Consider the following 21,437-nt stretch of genomic DNA (forward strand, 5'->3'; position numbering starts at 1 on the left):
AATAAGTTGGATACAAAATGATACACAAATTTTACTTACCTTATAACATATAAAACATATTAGTGCTAAAATAAATATTAAAATTCCAGAGTTTCATTTGCAAACTCAAAAATAATAGTTTTATCCCATTCTGTGAAAAATAATTATATACTGTTAAAAAAATTTCCTTACTCCCACCAAAAATAGTCATAGACTCACATATTTACAAATATTTATTTATAACACATTTATAATAAAATTACCTAAATTTTATAATTTAGGTTCAGCTTTCTAGACTACTACACACAAAATGGGAATGCTTATCAGTAGAGATATTTCTCCATAGCTTTCTATATTCCCATTTTTTTTACAGGATAATAGATATAGGAGATTAAGGATTTAATTAAGATTTTTAGTTTCCCAAATAGATAAGTTTTAAAATATATTCAAAACCAATTAAATTAATAAACAGAATAAAAAAAACTCCTTTGGCATGTAATTAAACTGACAAACAAAATAGGTTCAACATTTTAAAGTTATAGAAAAATTTATTGCCAAGTTCAAAAGTCAACCCAAGTATGAGACAGTCAACAAAAAGTCACTGAATTATAAAAACACAGAAATTTATATCAGTTTTTATCTTATAATAAAATTTGTTAAATGTAGAAAACCAATATTTATAAATTATTAAACATGCTCAAATCATAAGAAAATGTCTGTAAAAGTTCTAATAAATGAAAAGAATCTAAAAGTGAATGAGAATGTCTGAAAAAGCTAAGAAATCATAGCATAATTTATAGGATTAAAAAAGTCTTAAACAAGTTCCCATTTCTTACTAGACTAATATGCTATCAGGGGTCTGTCTAGGCTTTTCTGAGATGTACCTATTTTATGAAAATTTAGACATAATATGTGAAAAATTAAAAATGATATTAAAAAATCAACAAAAAGCATAGTAAAAATATAGATTTATCATTTCTTAAGGATACAAAAATAAAATTTTAAGAAAAAGTACTTTGTGAAACTACCGTTTTTCCTAATGTTGAATTTGTGAAACTACCGTTTTTCCTAAAATTGAATTTGTGAACGTACCGCTAAACGGTAGTAAATTCAACGTGGACAGACCCCTGGTTATTTAATTATAAAAACATATCAACTACAAATAATCAAATGAAATATTCAAATTTAAAGATGGCAATCAAGCAAAAGAAAGGACATAAGAAACAGGTGTGGTGATGGCACATCTAAAGCCATTGACATATCAAAATTTAGAAATCAAAAGAAAATTGATTTTCTAATGTTTGATATAAAAGAATAGAATATTATCAAATTAAGCAAGAAATTAAAAATTAGAATTTATCAAAATTTTCTTTCTAGAATTCCATTTTCACCAAATATTCCATTCTCACCTTTTTTAAAAATTTCTACATCTTGCAACACATATGGATTTCACCCTACCAATGATACCCTTTTAATTATTTGATTAATCGGTTCAAGCTTGTACCCCAACCACTTTTTTCCCTTTGTTGTAACTTGTTTATAATTTTCTCTTGCATCTATGTGCTTCCCTCTTTCAGCCTGAGTGTCCACGCAGAGGAGGTTTTATCATTATAAAACCAGATATATGTTATGTCTTTCAGTTACTTAAGTTTTTAACAGAGCAAAATGAATTTAAATAGATTTTTTAACATTAAAAAAATTTATCATGTATATTCAAAGAAAGAGAATAAAACAAATAACTGTGGAATTTTTAAATTCAGTTTTATCTAGATCAACCTGTAAATATTGTTTGCCGAAAGGAGGTAATTAAGTTTCTAGTATAAAATCTCGCCAGAAATAGATTAAACATTGCTATATCAATTTCAAATTTCACATCTTGAACATAAGCATTATAAATTATCCCAGCCTGTAAAGAACATTAAATGTTTTAAAATATTCTTTGGTACAAGGCAATGCTTCTGAGTATAGGCAGGGAGTAAGGAGTTAAAAATTTGTCTATAAAGAAAATTAAAAAAGTCTACGAGGCAAAATGATACTAAATGACTTTTTTTTAAAAATGTTAAATTTCTATTCTATTGGTCACTGTAACAAAAAAATTTCCTCAAAATAATATCAAAGTATAAAGAATACTTTATCATCAGAAAATGTTAGAAAACCTAAATGGGTAAGCACACACACAAATGACCAAGAAATTTTGTAAGTGAAAATAGGCTATTGTATTACCTTCAATTGGCTGATAGATGATCCTAAGCCTTTTGTGCAAAGTTCCATAACGCCATATGAACAGAATGTATCACGCACTTTAAAATAAAAAACAAATTAGAAATTATTAAAACGAAATTTTTTTTTATTTACTTTTATTATTATTTAGAATTAATTATAACCTTTGTATTGACTAATTGTTGATAACCAAAGGGCAGGATTAATTTCAACTTCAGATGGTGGGATTAAAATGGTATGGTGACCTGAATAAACACTGAAATAAAAAATAAATCTTAATGCGAAAGAAATAAGCAATACATACAGTGATGGGTTCTTACATTAAAAATATTTAAAATGCATTTAAAAATTACATTAACTTAGAAATTTACATATCAAATATATATAATTAAATCTTAGAAATATAAAAGATTAAACACATCAATAAATTATTCTTTTTTAACTTATCAGTATAATTTTTCTCTCTCATAATACACCAAAAATATTTTAGCATATTGTTTCTTAACGAGTCCTATCAGTAAATACACATCAATTATTATTAAAAACAAAATATCAGTATTTTGTTTATATTAAGCTTACTCACAAAACAGTCCAATTTTAATTAATAAATTTGTTGTCAAGTTCAGTTCTTTTAAGCACAAAAAACTTTGATTGGGAAAACAAGCTTCTAAACCAAATTTCAAGTATCAACAAAACAAAAAGTGTCATTTTTGTCATAGTGCCGGCAAAAAAAAAAAAAAAATAAATAAATAAAAAAAATCTTGGCAAGGACAACTATGAATGTAAAGGTTTTTTACATCACTATAGCAAGAACTGAATAATGAAAACCAAATCTTCTTATTTTTGATGTTCGAAACCTAGTTATTTTGAGCCAGCAATAAATAAAAAAGATACCTTATGTACAAAGCTTCATAAAAAAGTATTGAAAACTTTAAGATATTAATTAAAAACTCTTTTCTTAATACACATAATTAAAAAAGTATGTTTGGCAACAATTTTAGTCACAAATGATATTAATTTTATAATTTTAATATAATAATTTTAGTCAATTTAGAGAAAATGTTGTATGAATTTTCTTTTTTAAATATTTTCTTTATGTCAACGCATGTGTAAACATTTATTTACATTTACTATCATTGTAGATCTTTGAATTTTAGAGATTAAACAAAAATATTAAAACCAAAAGGTTTTTGTGTATGAAGAGGAAAAGAATGTATGGATAGAAAAGAATGCAACCATCTATAAGATAATAAAGGAATTTCTTTCATATTTATCAAGCCAAATGGTTGAAAAGTTACTAAAATCTTCCTGATGCCAGAATAATTTGTAAGAAATTTTCCTCTAAATGAATTTACTATCACTATGAAAAATGCTACGTCCATGGTGATTACATGCAATCCTCATGTTATGAAAATTTTCCTTGCTAAAAATTGCAATAAATGTTTAGTGGAAAATACAAAAATAGATGTTAATTTTAAAATGTTTATAATGCATTGCCTCCTTTAATATATTTAACCCTTTCGCGACGCAAAGCGCGCTTACCGCTGAGGCCGGCAGTCTCTCTAGCGTGTGTCTCCCCAGGGCCGGAGGGTTTTTTGATGTTAAGCCTAATTCCATGAAATTACCGAAATATCAGCGCGTTGTTTAATATTGTTCTGCAGAGTATTTAAGTGACATATGCTTCATATATATTTCTATGGATACTTTATTTACTTAAGTTATTTCTTGTTCAAATGTATATTTCACACATTTTATTTTCATTATGTACTTGTTATTTTAAAACATTTAACATTACAAATCTGAAAACTAAATATATGACTTAAAGCTGTTTTTTCGTATGAAAAATTTAATTATTTTCATTTAATTATTTCGTAATTATTTTCATTATGGAATCATCAAAATAATGCCTAAAGAAATCAATCTCTTCTTCAAGCGAATTATCCACTTTTAGTCCAGGCACGGCTTTGAAAGGTAATAGCGTTAAATTTTGTACTGTTGATGACCATGCAGAAGTACTACTCGATTTTGAAGTACTGGGCATACAAATGTCAGAAATGTTCTCATCATCATTCGATTCGCTTGATTCTTTATGATCAGAATATATTATAGTGTCACTATCACTACTATCCGAATCTGTTTCAGAATCAATATCTGAAATATTTTGCATAATTTCCTCTATTTCCAGCTCAGTTAAAAATTTTCAACGCTTCGACATTCTAACGGTAAAAAGAAAAAAAATTCAAGCCTACAAGATCTAATTATCCACTGAAAACTATTCCGAAAATCGAAAGTAGCGAGAGAAAAAAAACTCCCTTACTTACTGTAAATAAATATCACGTGCTAATTTAAAGAACCCTCATAAAACATTCCCCCCCTCCACTCCTTCCCCTAAAAACCACGTGAATGTACTTTCATCTTGAGTAGAAGGTCAAATCTACATGTATCTGAAACCATATGGACATACAATGCCATCTTTTGGAAGAAATTTCATTTTTTAAAACGTTCCGAAACGCTGGCACAAATAAGTGACGGTCGGGGGTGAACAAGAAAACTCTCTGACACGCGGGTGTGTCGGCCGGGAAGTGAGCGCGTTTCTTGCTGGCACATATATGTGACAGTCGGCTCGAAAGGGTTAAAAGCATGACAATAACAAAATGTTGAGCATCTGTAAAATAACACTGTCAGTAATTATAGCATCAAAAAAGCTCTAAATTTAAGATTAGTATACAGTGTAACGTCCCACATCCGGACGTCCCTTTTCCGGAAGGGTCAATTTCCCGGACACTTTTTAACAATCAAAATAAACAAACATTTCTTCATCTTCCCCACTCTCTTAAAAAAAAAAAAAAAAAAGCATTTTGACAGGTTTTTTCCTTTCTTAGCTTCTAGTGATCTATGCATTAAACCCATAAATCAACAGAAAAGAGAACAGAAGATCTACCAAGACCCTTAGTAACCCTCCTCCTCTGGAATGCAGGAAAGGGGGGGGGAGATTTGTTTTCAAAAGAGCACAATTGAGTCCCCTCCCCCCTTCTTTCCTATGCAGCTGGCTAGTAAAAGAGGCATTTCCTGGAACCTTTTTGATAAAGTGTTAGGGAAAGAAGTACTGTGAAAAAGGGTAAACACAGCAAATGTTAAAGTGGAGGGGGAATCCCCTTTAGTCACACAAGAAAAAATAAAGAGAACCCAATCAGCATGCCACGCCTTTATGCTTGATTGATAGCCAATGACAGGAGAGAAAATAAGAACTTGTCACTTCCCCCCCCCTTCAACTTGAATGACAAGTAAGAAGGAAATGAATTTTGCTTCTTCACCTACCCACCTTAATGAATGAATGACGGGAATTTCCCCTTCTTGCTTGAAACGTTCTAGTTCAAAATGGCGGAGAGAGCAATTAATATTTTCATAACTGTAAATTTTTTTAGTTTCCTATATTTATTTTTATAATAGCAATAATTATTTTTTTTAAATATTTTGTTTTTGATTGATTAGATATCATTCTAATACTAAAACATTATTGCCTGAAAAATAATGTTATTTAATTTCTGCTTCTTAGATTCAGATCATTTTAATCTCTGTTTACCTTGGGGTCTATTATACGGTAAAATCGATTATCCGGACTTCGGAAAGTTCCGCCGATTCCGGATACGCGACTTTCCACTGTAATAGTAATAGAAATAAACTTACATAAATTTAAGTGAGAGAATAAACTCTCAAAAATACTCTTTAAATTTTACCATAAAAAACTTTGGTCTTGAATCAATTAAAAAGAAAATATTAAAAACTGGTTCCTAAAAAAAATTGCTTTTGCAGATTTTGTTATTTAATTTTCAGAAACTGCAAAAGAAATGCATAACAAATTTCATGCTGTTATATATTCTAAGTAGAAAACTTTATAAATAAAGTTAACAAAATAAGAATAATATGAAAACCGACATTCATTCATTGACTAAATTAAAAACATAATATAAAATATTATTTTATAATCTCATCTTAAAAAAAAAAATTCAGAAATGGTTTTGACTTTTTAAGAGAATAAAAAAACTTCACTAATTTAATTAATGTGAGTAAAGTTAACTAGATACCTATTCAAACACCATAAGGCAAAACCTAAACCACAGTAAGGATCAAGGCAAAGAGCTATATGTCTTGATGGATATAATTCACAGGCAAGTTTCATACTTCTACATAAAGAAGTTGATGCTGCATGGGACATCTGAAATATTTTATCTTTTTAAGTCAAAATACACATACTAAATAAAGTTATGAATAGCTAATCCCAATTAATTTAAAACAATATTTTAAGAATACAAATAAGACAGTAAAATATTTTAATACCTTAATACCAGCTAGCATTCCAGTTGTGCTAACACTAAAATCCAAATAAGCTATCATTTCAGGAGTTGGAGCTCTATATATGCTAGTTAATTTCTTTTTTGGAATGTCATCAGTATCTAAGATGAGAGGCCATGACTTTATATCAACAACATTGCCTGCTTCCTACGGGCAAAAAAGAAAAAAAATTAAGAATCTAATTAATTTTAAATTAAAAATTCTCAATAATTAATAATTATAATATCCAAAAAGTTAAAAAAAAGTACAATAAACAATGTAAAATATATTAATTACATGGAGAGCATATAAATCGCAATTTATGAAGAAAAAAAAACCACTGAAAGAACTTGAAAAACACTCCTCTTATCTATAGTAAATATTTTAATTTTCTAAGATTTTAAATGGACATTTTTCAAAAAGTGTGTTTTAACCATAATCCTAAATTACACAATACATCTAATAGATATTTCAGCAAGTTCAGCTCTACATTCAGCTAATTTTTGAGATGAATTTGATACAAATCAAATATTGCTCAGCAACATAAGTAAACACATCCTCGTGCTTTAATATTTTTTACCATTTAGTGACATTGTTTTCAAAGTAAAAATATAACATTTCATTTTTATTCCTTTCTTTATCAGTTACTATTCATTTTTCAAAATTGGAAATTGCTATAAAATGAAAAATAATTATCTTCAAAATACTACAACAATATTCCTGCAGCAAACAATAAAGCAAAAAATCTTAACCTCAAGTAAGTTATTGTTAAGGATTTAGCCATTTAAAACTTATCCATTATTTTTTTAATCCATGCATAAAATTTCGATTCCTAAAATGTCGTTTGATAATGGCAGGTGGCACACAAAAGATTATTTATGCTAATAATGGTATTTCAGGCACATAGATTTGGCTGCACCATGAACTAATTCATATTTAACCCCTTAACGATCAGTTAATTTTCAAGAAAACGGTTATAAAAGTGCTTATTTTTTTATCCCTGATAATTTACTAATGTTGAAATCTAGTTTAAAATAAACTAACTATTCACCAATTACCTTAAAATATCCTGGTACTGCCATCTGGTGTGTAAAATGAGAAATAAAATGTTTTCCGGGCAAAAGAAATGAATTAGATTTATTCTCATTGGTGCGTTACCACTGAACACTCCAGCCAACGGGAGCGAGAAATAGAGGGCAAAACCTCACCCCGTCATTTTCCCGGGAGCGAGAAGGAAGGGGTTAAGGCAAAAGATTAAACAGATCCCCAGTTCAATTGTGTTTTTATAGTTATCTTATTGATAAGTAAAGCTTTTATTAATTTTTCATACAAATATTTTACCCATAAACAGCATCTTAGAGTTCACCTGAAAAAATCAAGAGTAGATGCTTACAATAAACTAATATACAATAAAGAACAAATAAATTTTACACGAATTCTGGAAGACTTTTCATGTGTAGCTTTTTATGCACAAAACATTTTTCAAAAAGAAATTCATTTTGAATCATTTTGAAAAACATTATAAAAATGAAAGAAAAAAAAATTTAAAAGCAGAAAAATTCTAATGAGCTTTAAGAATAAAAATCTTACTTTAGACTTCAATAGCTTAGAAACAGGAGCTGTAGATAAAATTAAAACTGATTTGCTAACATCAACAATCATTCGTACTGTAGGAAGAGTTGTCTGTAGGTTTTGGGGATGTGGTGGTCGAATTGTTACTGGAACAACGCCTATAAGAAAGACATCAAAACATATATTTAAAGATATTATGCATTATTATAACTGAAGGTACATGAATAAATTAAAAAACTTACCAACATACAAGCAGCCATAAAAAGCACAAATCAGGTCTAACCCTGGAGGATAAATAAGAGCTACATGGTCACCAGTGTTCAATTTTCCTTTTTCTAGCAATAAACATGCAACTCTTTCAGCTCTCTTATGAAGTTGAGAGCATGTCAAAGTTCCTGTAATTCCACCCTAAAAGTAATCAATTAAACAGTAATATCAGTAAATTGTCACAAAATATATACAGGTTAATTTAACAAACATAAGTACGTCTTTTGATCTGAAACGAATAAAAACTTCCTTAAAAAGGACTAAAACAGTAACTAAACAGGTACAATAATCTATGAATGTTAGAATTATTTTTGTCTATATAAAAAATTAAATGGCAAGCATAGTTGCCTATTAGTCAGTCTAAATTATGTTCTACATCTAGATATTTGAATGACCGTTTAATTAAGATAATTTTGTCGTAAATTATACTTCACAAACCATAAAAATAAATATACTTAAAACAGTTCTTAGAACATAAAACAATCATACACCATTTTGTAGCTTAAAATCAAATACAGATTTAAAAATATGTAAAATAGGTAATTTGTATGTTTTTTAAAATTTCTAATAATGAAAAAAATACAATAAACAAATGATAGTAATAGAAAAAAAAAGTTATTGCTAATATTGCAGTATAAATACTATTGTAGTAAAACTTCAATTTCAAGAATCAAATACTTGCAATGAGTACCTTTTGATAAAAGTTTCTCTTTTTTTTCCAATAAAAATACAGAATATTTTTGACAAATATCACAAAATTATCAATTTTTGTAAATTAACTCTTTTTAAGTAAATATTAATTTTAAATACAAAAGAAATATAGTTTACAATATTATTAATTGAAGATCACGTAATAAACTATGACTAGCCAGGTACAAATCACGAGGTTATATATTGCCTGCACTTAAATGGGCGATATGTAGCTTACAAAATTAAACTACAAGAAAAATAAACTTATTTTAAGGGATACAATATTAAAATTTTACCATTCTTCAAATTGTTTACAGCAAATACTTTTTCTTAAATATTTAAAAACATTTTTGAAATTCAGCAAGGGACATATTTATATATCATGAATTGAAATTTCCATGTTACTTATTAATAAAATGGCTAAAAAAAGTTGATAGTAAAAAAGTTTGAAACGAATAATAAAATATTTATTCAATCTGTTTAGTGAGAATACAGCAACATTAAGAAATATTTTGTGTATACAACAACTTAACAACTGAAAATACTGAAAAATTTTGTAAATAAAATATTTAATGTCATTATTTAAAAAAAGAAATTATTTGTAGTTAAATATTTATATTACTTATGTAGTTGAAAATTAATAACTAGACTAGGGTGTTATTAATTGAAACAAGATCAGTAATACACACATTTATACACAAATATGCATCAAATTGTATGAAAATATTGCAATAATAAAGAAGAAAGTTTGTAGATGTAAATTGCAACTAAATGCTACTGGGTCTCACTTAAGAAAGTAACCTATGATCCATGTAAATAACCGCTTTTATAAACATTAAAATACAAATTAAACAGTAGAGCACATAAAGATATTGAATTTCACAAAAATAAAAAATAGTTACTTTTGAATTGAAAAGTGTGAAGATAACATGATCTGCAGTAGTAGTTACCCTCCACTTAAGTATCTCAGATATGAATTGATATTTTCTAGCCGTGTCACTATCATCATCAATAACACCAATATCTCGACCTTGAGCAGAAGCTAGACGCACACCTTGCACCATATTTCCTACCATGACTGACGCAGGCCCAACTTCTAGTCAGAATATAAATGTAGTTAAAAAGTGGTAATTAAAGTAAAAAAATAATAAATACAAATCATAATATATATATATATTTAGCAAGCAGCACTTGCATTTATTGTATATACATATATAGCTTTACAGATCATAGAAAACTGTAGTTTTCAAAGTAAAAAATATGAAGCACTAATGCTTACCAAATACACCATTAGGGACATAAGTGAAAAAATTGTTGCAGAAAAGGCAGATTTGCTTGCATAATTATTAAACATCTGCACAAGTTTTATTTTTCAGAAAAATGTCTTCATTTACCAGATAAACTTGTTTTTATTTCTACAAGGATTTTTTTTATTCATGCAACTTATTTATGATCATCCTTTCAGCAACTCATCACTGTCTATCACCCTTCATTAATAGGCCCAACAATTAAGAGCAACCTCAAAGTAATATAAGACGCACCTTACAACTTAGTGTTGAAAATGCTTTATAAAATATAATTCAGCATAACAAGAAATATTAAGTTAAGTCAGTAACAAAATGTTTATCTTTTCTTTAAAATTTATTTTACAATTGCTCAAAATATATTTTTACAATTTACTTTTGAATTTGCTAACATTACCGAAATCTGTTTTGTCACAAAGATATGCTAGTCTCACTGTTTTCTTATCCTTATTTGTTCATGTTTACCGTAGTTATTTTTAGCTTTTTATTCTACCACCTTTCGAAATTTAGTTTGGCAGGTCTAAGTATCTCTGAAAAAATATTCTAATTGGGAATGGTAAATGGGGATAAATCTCAAAAATTATTCCTTGACATATGGGCCATTCAAATGCACTAAACATTTATAATACTATACATTTTAGTATAATTTATTTGAATGGCCCATATATTTGTGGTTAGTTATCCAATATTAAATATTCAAATAGTTAGTTTATTTAATGAACTCACCTTCACAAAATTAAGAAAATAATATTTATTAACACAAATCTAAATTAAAATTTACATAATTTTTCGCAATTCACAGTTGATACATTCTTTTTATTATTTATTTGCAGTCTGAAAAAGAAGTAATTGATATAAAAACTTTTAAATTCCAATTTTGAAAATTTTCCTACCAGGATGAGCTTCTCTAGGTTTAGGAAGATTGGTAACACAGGTGTGAGGGCACATCAAAACATTGGCAGGGTGCAAACTTCCCTCTAAAAATCGTCTTTTTGTTTCAGATAAATGAATACCACCTAAAGGAGTCTAAAAACGATTTTAAATTAGAAACACCATATTTTTAGGTTTGTTTTATGACTGTAATAAAATAAAAGGCTTTGCAACAAGTTACATCCTAAGTTGATAAAAAAAATATGATAAACAAAAAAATGACAAGCACAAATAAAATATTATTCTTACGGTTTCATTAAGGCTTGAAAGACAATATAATAGGAAACTATAAAAATAAATAAAAAATAATAACTTTATTCAGTTTATAAAATTGAAGAAAAAAATTATGTAGTGAATAAAGCTATTACAGTAGAGAACCGATTATCCGGAACGATCGGGACTATCGCTATTCCGGATAACTGATTTTTCCGGTTTTCTGAATCGCTTCAAAAAGCCGTTTTTTTAGTGTTAAACCCAACTAAAAAAGAATATTATTTGGAAATAATCTTAAAAATAAGAAAAAAAGATGAAGTAATACACTAATGATTATTTCTGAAATTATGGTAAGGTAAACATCTTTCAAAAAAGAACGAAAAATCCTAAAATCTTATGAGGAAAATTTTTTTTTTTTTAAAAATTGCGGGAAAATTTATCAAATTTCTTTCCGGTTTTTTGGTTTTCCGGTTTTCTGATTTCCGGATAACGGGTTCTGTACTGTATTTTAAATTATTTTCACTTAATTTTCTTGGGATTATTTTATTTCTCTTAAAGATACAAATAATTCTAATGAAATAGGTATCTTAACTGTTCCTAATGGCATTAAGGTTATACATAGTTGTCATGCAGGTTAAAATATTTTTGGAAGTACAAACTATGCAGGATAATGGAATAACAAAATACTTTTTTAAGAAGGAAAAATGCTATTACACTTGGCATAAATTCAGGGTGGCCACTCAAATCAGATTTCAAATTTCCCTGATTTTTCCAGGTTTTCCAGATAAAAATCTTAAAATTTCCAGGTTTTCGTTTCTTTTTTCTTATAAAGTGTAGGATGTGTACAAGAAAAGTGTCTTTATTATAAAATATTTTATTCAAAATGTTATTTTTTTTAACATATCTTGAAAAAAATAATTTATTTTGACAATTTGGCAAGATTTTTTTATTTATTTTTCAAATGTTTTCGTACAAAATTTTGAATCAAAAATCATATATTGACCAACAAAAGAGTAAAATGAAATATTAATATACAGCTGGTTCTTACAAAAAATTTTTTTTTTAATATATGTTATAAAAGGTAAAAATGAAATAGAAAAAATTAGCATTAATGCAACAATTGTAACAATTTATCGACAAACATTGCTGTTAGCGATTGTAAAAAAATGCGCGATTGGTTGGTTTGCTGAGAAAAAATAATTCACAGATTTCTTTGAATGGGAGTAGAAAAGTTTTTAGAAAAAGAGTGCAATATAAAATCTATTAATATTAAATTATAACCAACGATTTTTGAAGAATTTTATAAAGTTAAAAATACAAAAACATTTTGTCAAAATAGAAAAAAAAATTACCGCCAAAGTATCAGAACAAACTAGAACCATAAATAGATTCAGCCCAAGGACAGAATTTAAAAACAGAAGCTAATATCCTAATCCCTTTCTCCATCTCCACCAGAATCTTTCCTAAATTGCACAGTCCCATAGCGGTCAAAGGTTTCTGCATTCGTTTAGCAACCGTGGGAGAATTTTATGTGGTATTCTAGTTTGACAGAGCTGTAATGGAGCAAATTTTGATGCAAGCAAAGTATCGCTAAGTTGATGATATTTTAACGGTTTGGCGATACATTTCCGTTTAAAAAAAAGTGGGTATAATGGATGAAATAATTTAGCTTAAGAAAATTAGTAAATAATTTAAATTAGTGAAATTAAAAAAATTATCAAAGAAAAAATTTCCAGCTTTTCTTTAAAATTCCCTGATTTTCCAGGTTTTTATCCAAATTTCCCTGATATTTCCAGGTTTTTTCCAGTATAAAAAAAATTCCCTGATAATTCCAGGTTTTCAAGGTTTTCCAGGTGGGTGGCCACCCTGAATAATACACATATTATACACTATGATAGGCAGTGTAAGATTTTTTTTTAATTTTGTGATGCAGCAAAGTTGACTATTAACCAAGCTTATAGTCAAAAAGTAAATATTTGTCACTATCTCGTTCAACATCGTAGATTCGGATTTCCAAACCTGTGGATAGAGACCAAGATTTTGTTCCTGACACATAGAAAACAAGCTCAATTAATGATAGAATTGATTAAATATGATTTTCTGGTTAAAAAATTTTAGGAAATATATAAAACTGAAAATGTAACAGTTAACCAGCTCAACCCATAGCACAGTACATTGTATATTAACACAATATTTCGATTCTGATTTCTAGATGTTTTTCATTATCATCTAGATAATTTTCATAATAGTATTGCAAATTACGAAGTTAGAAGTAAAAAATAATCTAGAAATTGAAGGAAAAAAATGTACCAAAAAATACAAGGCCATTGAAATTACAGAAAATCATCTCTATACATTCTTCAGATGTTACAGTTTTGAAGTAAGACCATCTAGTTTTTAATTGACTAATAAACAAAAAAAAATGATATTTTGATAAATATGACAAAACAATTCTAATTGCAAGAAACAAACCTTCAAGAATAAACAGGTTGCAAAATCTATTTTTCTATTGATATTTCTACTTACTTTTGGCAAGCAGTTGGGCGAAACTAAAGCAAGACAGTAAATTCCAACTTGATGAATACTATCAACAGCTTGCAGTACTCTACTCATCCATTGAAAACTCTAAAAAATATAATAGAAAACAGTTCATTAGAATTATCACCAAAGCAAATCACAGTTATTTTTTTCATAAGACATTGAGTGAAAAAACATTTAACACTGTTATGTTTGCTTTTATCCAGTTAACCCTCTGACTGTAAACAGAACACATGACATAAAATAACTTTTATAAAAGCATGGTAAAGTTCAACATTTTTAATTAGTACTTTTAACCAATTAATGTCTTGGAAAAAACATAAAAGTAAAATTTAAAAAATAAATATTTTTAAGATCAAATTGTTTTATGAATTCAAATTGTCAAAATCAAAGTAGAATACAATATAACAAAAACCATGTAGCAATTTTGCCAAAAACATAAAAAAATATTTGATTTTAGTATTGCCACAATTTTGAGAAAATTAAATGTGGTTTATAAGATTTTAACCATAACATTTATAAACATTTCTCTTATAATACAGAATATAAAGCAGTATTTAGAGACACAGGATCTCAATGATCATTAGGTTTCTCCTTCTCTGTTCTCAAGCTATTTTTATACTTTAGTAAAATTAAAGAGACTTCTTATCTTAAAAATATGTGGTTTTCCCAACAACAAATTAAAATTAAAGATGCAAGGGAGATAAAACCTTATTTCACTATTCCAAGATTCAGGGCTTTCAAGGGGATTATAATTGAGTAAGTTATTTTTCATTAATAATTGCAATTTCATTTCTTTTATTTCTTTCCTGATTAATGAAGAATAAGGGAAAAGCTAGAAATTCATAATTATTTCAATTTAAAATTAAGAGAAACAAGTCATGTCCATGAATGTTTGACATAATATTTTGAAAACCCATTCTTTGCCCACAGCACTAAATATGATAATATGGCCTATCTGCTAATTATTTATTTTCTTTAACATCTAATTTTGCTGGTGCTGTGTATATGTTAGGATGACATCTCCATAAAATTATGGCACTTGGCGTTTTCATAGTCATAGACTGCAACTTAAAAACACCCATACTCAAATTTACTATAAAAATATTCATGAATTCTGATTCGAGATTCATAATTAGCAAAAAATACTATATGTACTTATAGTTAAGTTTTATTCTGTTATAATGAGACAATATGTTTACCATATTTTAAACATTTAGCTTTAGATCTGTAGCTGGCAACCTAAATAAACCATAAAAAAAATTTTCTTTACAATAATTGTTCTTGACATCTGCCATTTGGGTAAGCTATTTTTAAGTTTGACCTTGTAACTAAGATTTATAATCAGCAAACTTAAAAGCATATCAGAAATTAATAAAAAGTGTACTTTGAAGAAAAGTTTTCTTCGCTTTTGATGGCTGGTTTGAATTGGAATAAAATTCAAAAATAAAAACTAGACAATAATAGGAAAACAAAATAACATTATGCTGGAAATTTTACTAGTTGCAAAATAAAAATTTACCTATACAAACTTTTCCTCTAAAATTTGTGTACATTGACATTTGGGAAATTTCCTTAGTGATTCTTAGCGTAAAAATCATAATAAATTGGTGAGTTTACCTGTTTCTAAAAGGTGACTAACAAAGACACAGCTTATAATGAATTTGCTGACGTGGTAATTATAACAAATCAGTTAATTTACCAGTTTTTAAACTGTGGGATATGAAGATACATCTAATGGTCAATCTACTGATATGAAAATCATAACAAATTAGTTAACTTACCTGTTTACTAAATTACTCTTATATCTTTAGAGTAATTTTGAATCTGATAGAACAGTAATGCCTTAATGCATAGACAAATTATGATAAATTTGTTAATTTTTTAAAAATATTTGTTAAATTGCAAGCTAAGAAATAAAAATTATACTAGTGATTAAGGTGAAAATTACTAAATTAAGAATGTATAGAACAAGAGAAGAAACATTTACAAGTAAACTTAAATTACTTACCTCTTCTTCAGCACAATCTGGTCTTTGTTCTGCAATTACGCATATCCGTTCATCCCGTAACACTTTGACAGAAAACACAGCGATTCTACAAGATAAATTTATAAATTTAAGAAAAATATATCAATAAAATTTATTTCAGAGATAAATGTAGCTAGTTTATTACCTTCCACGATAAATAAATTTCATGGGTTCTACTGCCAGAACTGTTGCAATGATATCATCAGTATTATGTTTTCGACCACTTACTTGCATAAGCCCATCTCTAGTACCACACACAAATACAAGACCACCCTGTAAACAGAAGTAAGAATTAAAGAAAAATTATAACATATTTAAAATGGACTACTAAAAATAGAGAAATGATAGTTTTCCAGGATATCTATTTCATAATTTTATAACAAATAATGTAATTTCTTACGTTAATTTAAAAAAAATATATAGAAATTACTATACAAGGAGTTTATTGAATACTAACTTAATTACAAGCAAACACTAATTTTACACAGCATATATAGAACATGAAAATTGAAAAGAAAAATAAGCAGCATCAGTTATCATAGATATTCAAATGATAATTTTTCTTTAAAATACTCTGAATTATAATCTATTTATGCCCTCCGGCCTGTGTAGGAGTCAGAGAACTGGCCTTGCATCAGAAAGGTTCTGGGTTCAAATCCCAGACACGACACAGGTGTTTTTTCATTATCTGTACTATCTGTCTTTACTGTCGGAGCAACACTGGCCCAACTAATATGGTGCCCCTGACAGAGTGTTCAACAAATATGCCCTTCATATGCCTGTATGACGTAAGTTCATTCTCCAGGTGGGCATTGGAAAAAAAATATAATCTATTTATTACAATACTTAAAAATGCAAACTTTCAAAATAATAGCTTTGACCAATTCTTTCTGACAAATTCCAAGAAAACGATTTTTTATTGTGTATAATAGGCTAACTAAAATAAATTGATAGATAAAATGCTATCAATCTATTCAGCCTTATTGATATTGATCATACTTTTGGATAATGTGGTCAAGATTAAGTTATTATTTATTTCTGAAATGGTTCCTAATTGATACTATCATGAAATCAGAAAGGTAAACGAACTAAACAAAAGAATGAACATGATACTAGACAAAAAAAAAAAAAAAAAAAAAAAAAAGTATATTTTCCTCTTCTTAAGATGAAAATTAAATTTTAATAAAATTTTGTAAATGAAACTAGTAAAAGTAAATTAAAATAAAACTATGTTTTCTTACTGGTCCAATAAATCCTAGTAACCCAGTCCTAACCCAGTTTTGATCATTTACAGGCTGTCCATCAGAAAACAGAGGTTGCATCTAAAAATACAGAAAAATATAAGTTTAACAATCTGAAAAATAATTTCTATAGCTTTTTAAAAATTAGAAAAAAAATTCAATATTTTTACCTTGAATAGAGTGTTGGAAAGGCCTTGCAGTCCCCAATAAGAAGAAGCAGTTCCATATGAGCATACACAGATTTCTCCGACTTCATCTGTTTTGCAGAGAAATGGTAAACCATTCACTTGGACAATAGCTGAATAAGCTATTTAAAAAAATTACATAAACAATTAAGGTACTGTCTTTTTAAGACAAATTTTAAACATTAAGTGCAACCAGAAATTATAAAGGATAAATTTTCAAATATATTAGGATTTAGATTATAGCTTTATTTTGTAACAACTTTTCATAAAATTTAGTCCTTTAAAAAAAGAATGACTGTTCTGAGATTAACAGTTGCAAAAAATTAGAAATAAAAGAAGTAAATAAAATAATTAGGTATAAGTTTTATCAAAACATATAAAATAATTCAAATAGCATTACTATACTGGTGCAAAAAAGTATCAGGTACTTCAGAATAACAGTGAAACGCCAAGGAACGCCTTAAACATCTATTTTATAGGCTTCTATGTGTTGTTTCCCCTTAATCCAATATTACAATTTTAAATGATAAAAAATCACCAAAAATTTATTTTATATAAAAAATTTCAAATAAAATATAGTTAAAAACAAATTTCTGAATAGATTTCTAATTTTTATTTATGACTTATAATAAAAGTTTTACCTCCAGGCATTATTTGTCCACAATCTTGAAGCGTTAAAGATGTTAAACTATTTTCTTGATCAACTCTAATGACTCCATAGCTTAAAGCAGACATAGAAAGTACTCCACGACCACAGGATACAGGTCCCAAAATTTGTCCAGGCCTGATGATTACAATTTATGATTATAAAAATTAATAAATAAAAACAAAACAAAGATATGAAGATGTTATGCAATTTTAAAGCATCAAATAAGAAAAACAAAGATTAGAACAAAGTCATAAATTCTTAAAAATAAGAGCATAATTTGAGTAAAACAGCCATTTTTATTACATGGTGAGGATATCAAAATATGTCTGACACTCTTGTTGGGATGATACAATGAAGCGTATGATCAGATTTTAAAAACATTCTTGTTTCACTTTTTTGAACTTGTGAATTGACAAAAGGCTATTTTATTTCATATATTTATTATTCATATATTTTATTTCATATATTTATTTCATTATTCCTAAGAATTTTTTCATAACTATATTAACGATTTATAATTATTCAACTTCTCTAATTAACTTAAACAAGGCTACGACTTGCTTTTCAAAATTGTTAAGCAATCTTCTAAGATTAAAAAAGATATTTTTGTCTAGCATCTTCTTGAAAACTTAGATAAGATATATTTTATTAATGAATAGCATATGCTTATTTTAAGATAACAATTAATAAAAAATAATCACCAAATCAATTATATGATATTTTCAAATTTAATAAAAATAACTAACATAGTCAATGAGAAGCTTTCATGTTTTGTGCAATCTAATAACTTAGAATGCATAAATAAATGGGCAAGAATACTGTAATTAACCGCGGCTGAATAAGATCTTATAATTTAATAAAAATAAATAAGTAAAAATTGGATTAATAATTTTGTAAATTAGAAATATTATATTACAGGTGAGCCATTCATTTGTAATTATAAAAAAAAAACTAGGTGAGCCATTCATTTGTTTTTAGAAAAAAAACTGTCTCAAAAAGGTCCCAGAAAAAACATTTTGTGGGCCCTTAAAATATTTTTTCTGCACTGTTCCCAGGTAAATGAATTGCTTCTTACATCAGATTTTTGTTTTGCCTCTAATCTTAAATAGGTGTAATTTTTTCATTCTGAATTTGATTCCTAAATGCAAACTTGACATTCTTTTAGTTTACCATTTTATATAATAAACATTACTAGCCTTTAGAAGTGAGGGTTTTGAATTTAAGGGCCACAAATAACCACTTTAAGATGATCAAATAAATTTTATTTTCCAATTACATAATTTTTATTTAAAAGATTTTTTTTTAAATGTGGGGCCTATATAAATGAGGAGACTATTGCCTTTTCATTTCATCTATATGATAAAATAGAAGACAATGTTTACAAATTTCAATACTAAAAATAACTCTTTAAATTTTTTTTTTATAATTATTAAAAAAATTATCATCACAGGCAATAGGTATTGAGTCCTCACATTCCCTACCCTTATGATAGCTCTGGTTGAGTAATGCAATGCAACTAATTAATTACTTTTTTTATCTCTTGAAATATCTATTTAATTTAACTTAATGTTTGGAATTTTAATAATTGACATGCTTCACATTTTTTAAGATAGATATATAATATTAGAGTCATATTATAAATTGGGGTAAAACAATATTTATTATCAAACCTTCTTATAGAAACTGTGAGTCCTTCAGGAGAAGCTGCACAAGGACATACAGCATCAGGACGCAGGCCACGACTGTGAAACACACTGATAAATTGATCACATGATGATAAGGACCCTACGAATTAGTGTAAATTTACAAATAAGGTCATACACAAAAAAAATTAAAGGCAATAAAATTAAAGACAAACAAAACTTACAAGGATTTGATCCATCTGCAATAAGAAGCAACCTTAAAGAACTGAGATTAACGTCCTTGTGGTCTTTTGTAGCCAATAAACCCCAATGTAGATCTCTTGATTTACAAATAGCAACACTTGCTAAAATTATACAGAATAACAAATATTTAGATTGGGATTTTAAACATAGAATTAAACAAATGATTAAAATACATAAAGCTAAAACTAAAAATTTTTTTAACTGACCTTTAAATTTAGTAATCATTATTAACCAGGAAGCAGGATTTACTTTCATCAAAGCATAAGGAATGAATATTACATGCATCCCATTTAGAACACTCTAAAATAAAAATATAATTAACTCTTTTAAAAACTATACTTTCAGAGAAACTATATTAATGACTGACAAATTGAAAAAACAAACAGGACAATTTTTGAGTTTAATGCAGAGTGAAAATTTGCATTAAAAAGCTTGCAAACATCATTTTACAACAATAAAAAAGCATTAAATATCTAAATGCAAGGCGAAGACGAAATGCATACAGAAACACGAAAAGTACAAATAAAATCTGAATAACCCCAATAACACTTTTTATAAATAGTTATAAAGTTTAATTTACTAATAGTAGTTTAAAATATAACACAAATCTGTTGAGACCCAAAAAACCTTCAGATTAGTAAAATAACGTACCGTAAGGATACTATGCCACAAGCCAACATCTCTCTTAAAGTCTAAGACACAAACCATGACTTCACCTAAAAATAAGTATAAGATAAATAATTAGGCATAATCCTATGATTTACATTATATGTATGATAGAATATAGATGTTTTATTGACCTTCTGTATAGTTACAAGCAGCTGTCAATGTTCGACAATGATTGGCAGTGGCGATTCTAGTGATTGCAACACCTTTCATAGCTCCCTCTTTATCAACCGTATACTAAAATTTGAAGAAGAAAAAAAAAACTTACAACCATGTAAGAGAATTTTCAATTGATAATTGTTTTCTTCAAGTAAAATTTTAAAATTAGTGCATTTTGAAAACTTTAAAAAATAAATTGTAGCAGGAAAATATAAAAAAATTACTACAAATATTAAAGTAAACTTATAAATGCTAGTCCATGTAGGTAAATAAAATAACATGTGAGTTTAAAAAAAAAGTATAATAATATATTACTTCTATATAAGCTGGTGTATCCTCAGTTAGTCTAGAAGGTGGCATCCAATCTTTAGGAGGTTTACTCAGATGTTCCGTAACAACCCAGTTGAGCTTAGGCCAACCTATAATAAAATAAATGCTCAAATGCAAAGTTATGGACAATACAGGCATCTGTAATTCTTACAGCATAAAGCAAATTCAAGTCTTCTTTAGTTATTTGTTTAAAATACATATATAAATAAAATTATGTATTAAATGTTTTAAATTATGTAGAAATAAT

General features: G+C 27.3%; 1 protein-coding gene across 6 annotated transcripts in view; it reads right to left on the reverse strand.

The window, feature by feature from the left end:
* The window catches only part of DIP2 (disco-interacting protein 2), a 192,768-nt gene that overhangs the window by 9,936 nt on the left and 161,395 nt on the right, over positions 1-21,437 (reverse strand). For 3 of the 6 annotated variants that reach the window (XM_071188297.1, XM_071188299.1, XM_016048412.4), the window contains 20 exons: positions 21,176-21,279; positions 20,836-20,938; positions 20,687-20,751; positions 20,242-20,335; positions 20,017-20,136; positions 19,820-19,934; positions 18,142-18,284; positions 17,486-17,622; positions 17,316-17,396; positions 16,220-16,347; positions 16,057-16,141; positions 14,034-14,132; positions 11,258-11,390; positions 9,963-10,153; positions 8,346-8,511; positions 8,122-8,261; positions 6,538-6,699; positions 6,285-6,415; positions 2,364-2,455; positions 2,203-2,279 (listed from right to left, as the gene is read on the reverse strand). In XM_071188297.1, the coding sequence (XP_071044398.1) occupies positions 2,203-2,279; positions 2,364-2,455; positions 6,285-6,415; positions 6,538-6,699; positions 8,122-8,261; positions 8,346-8,511; positions 9,963-10,153; positions 11,258-11,390; positions 14,034-14,132; positions 16,057-16,141; positions 16,220-16,347; positions 17,316-17,396; positions 17,486-17,622; positions 18,142-18,284; positions 19,820-19,934; positions 20,017-20,136; positions 20,242-20,335; positions 20,687-20,751; positions 20,836-20,938; positions 21,176-21,279 (2,366 nt within the window). Of the gene's footprint in view, positions 1-2,202; positions 2,280-2,363; positions 2,456-6,284; positions 6,416-6,537; positions 6,700-8,121; positions 8,262-8,345; positions 8,512-9,962; positions 10,157-11,257; positions 11,391-14,033; positions 14,133-16,056; positions 16,142-16,219; positions 16,348-17,315; positions 17,397-17,485; positions 17,623-18,141; positions 18,285-19,819; positions 19,935-20,016; positions 20,137-20,241; positions 20,336-20,686; positions 20,752-20,835; positions 20,939-21,175; positions 21,280-21,437 lie in introns of all 6 variants that reach the window. The other 3 variants (XM_071188296.2, XM_071188298.2, XM_016048411.4) reach the window with 1 other exon arrangement.

This window comes from Parasteatoda tepidariorum, chromosome 12 (genome assembly GCF_982258835.1).
Source record: "Parasteatoda tepidariorum strain Cologne lab strain chromosome 12, Ptep-v5.0, whole genome shotgun sequence".
Taxonomy (NCBI): domain Eukaryota; kingdom Metazoa; phylum Arthropoda; class Arachnida; order Araneae; family Theridiidae; genus Parasteatoda; species Parasteatoda tepidariorum.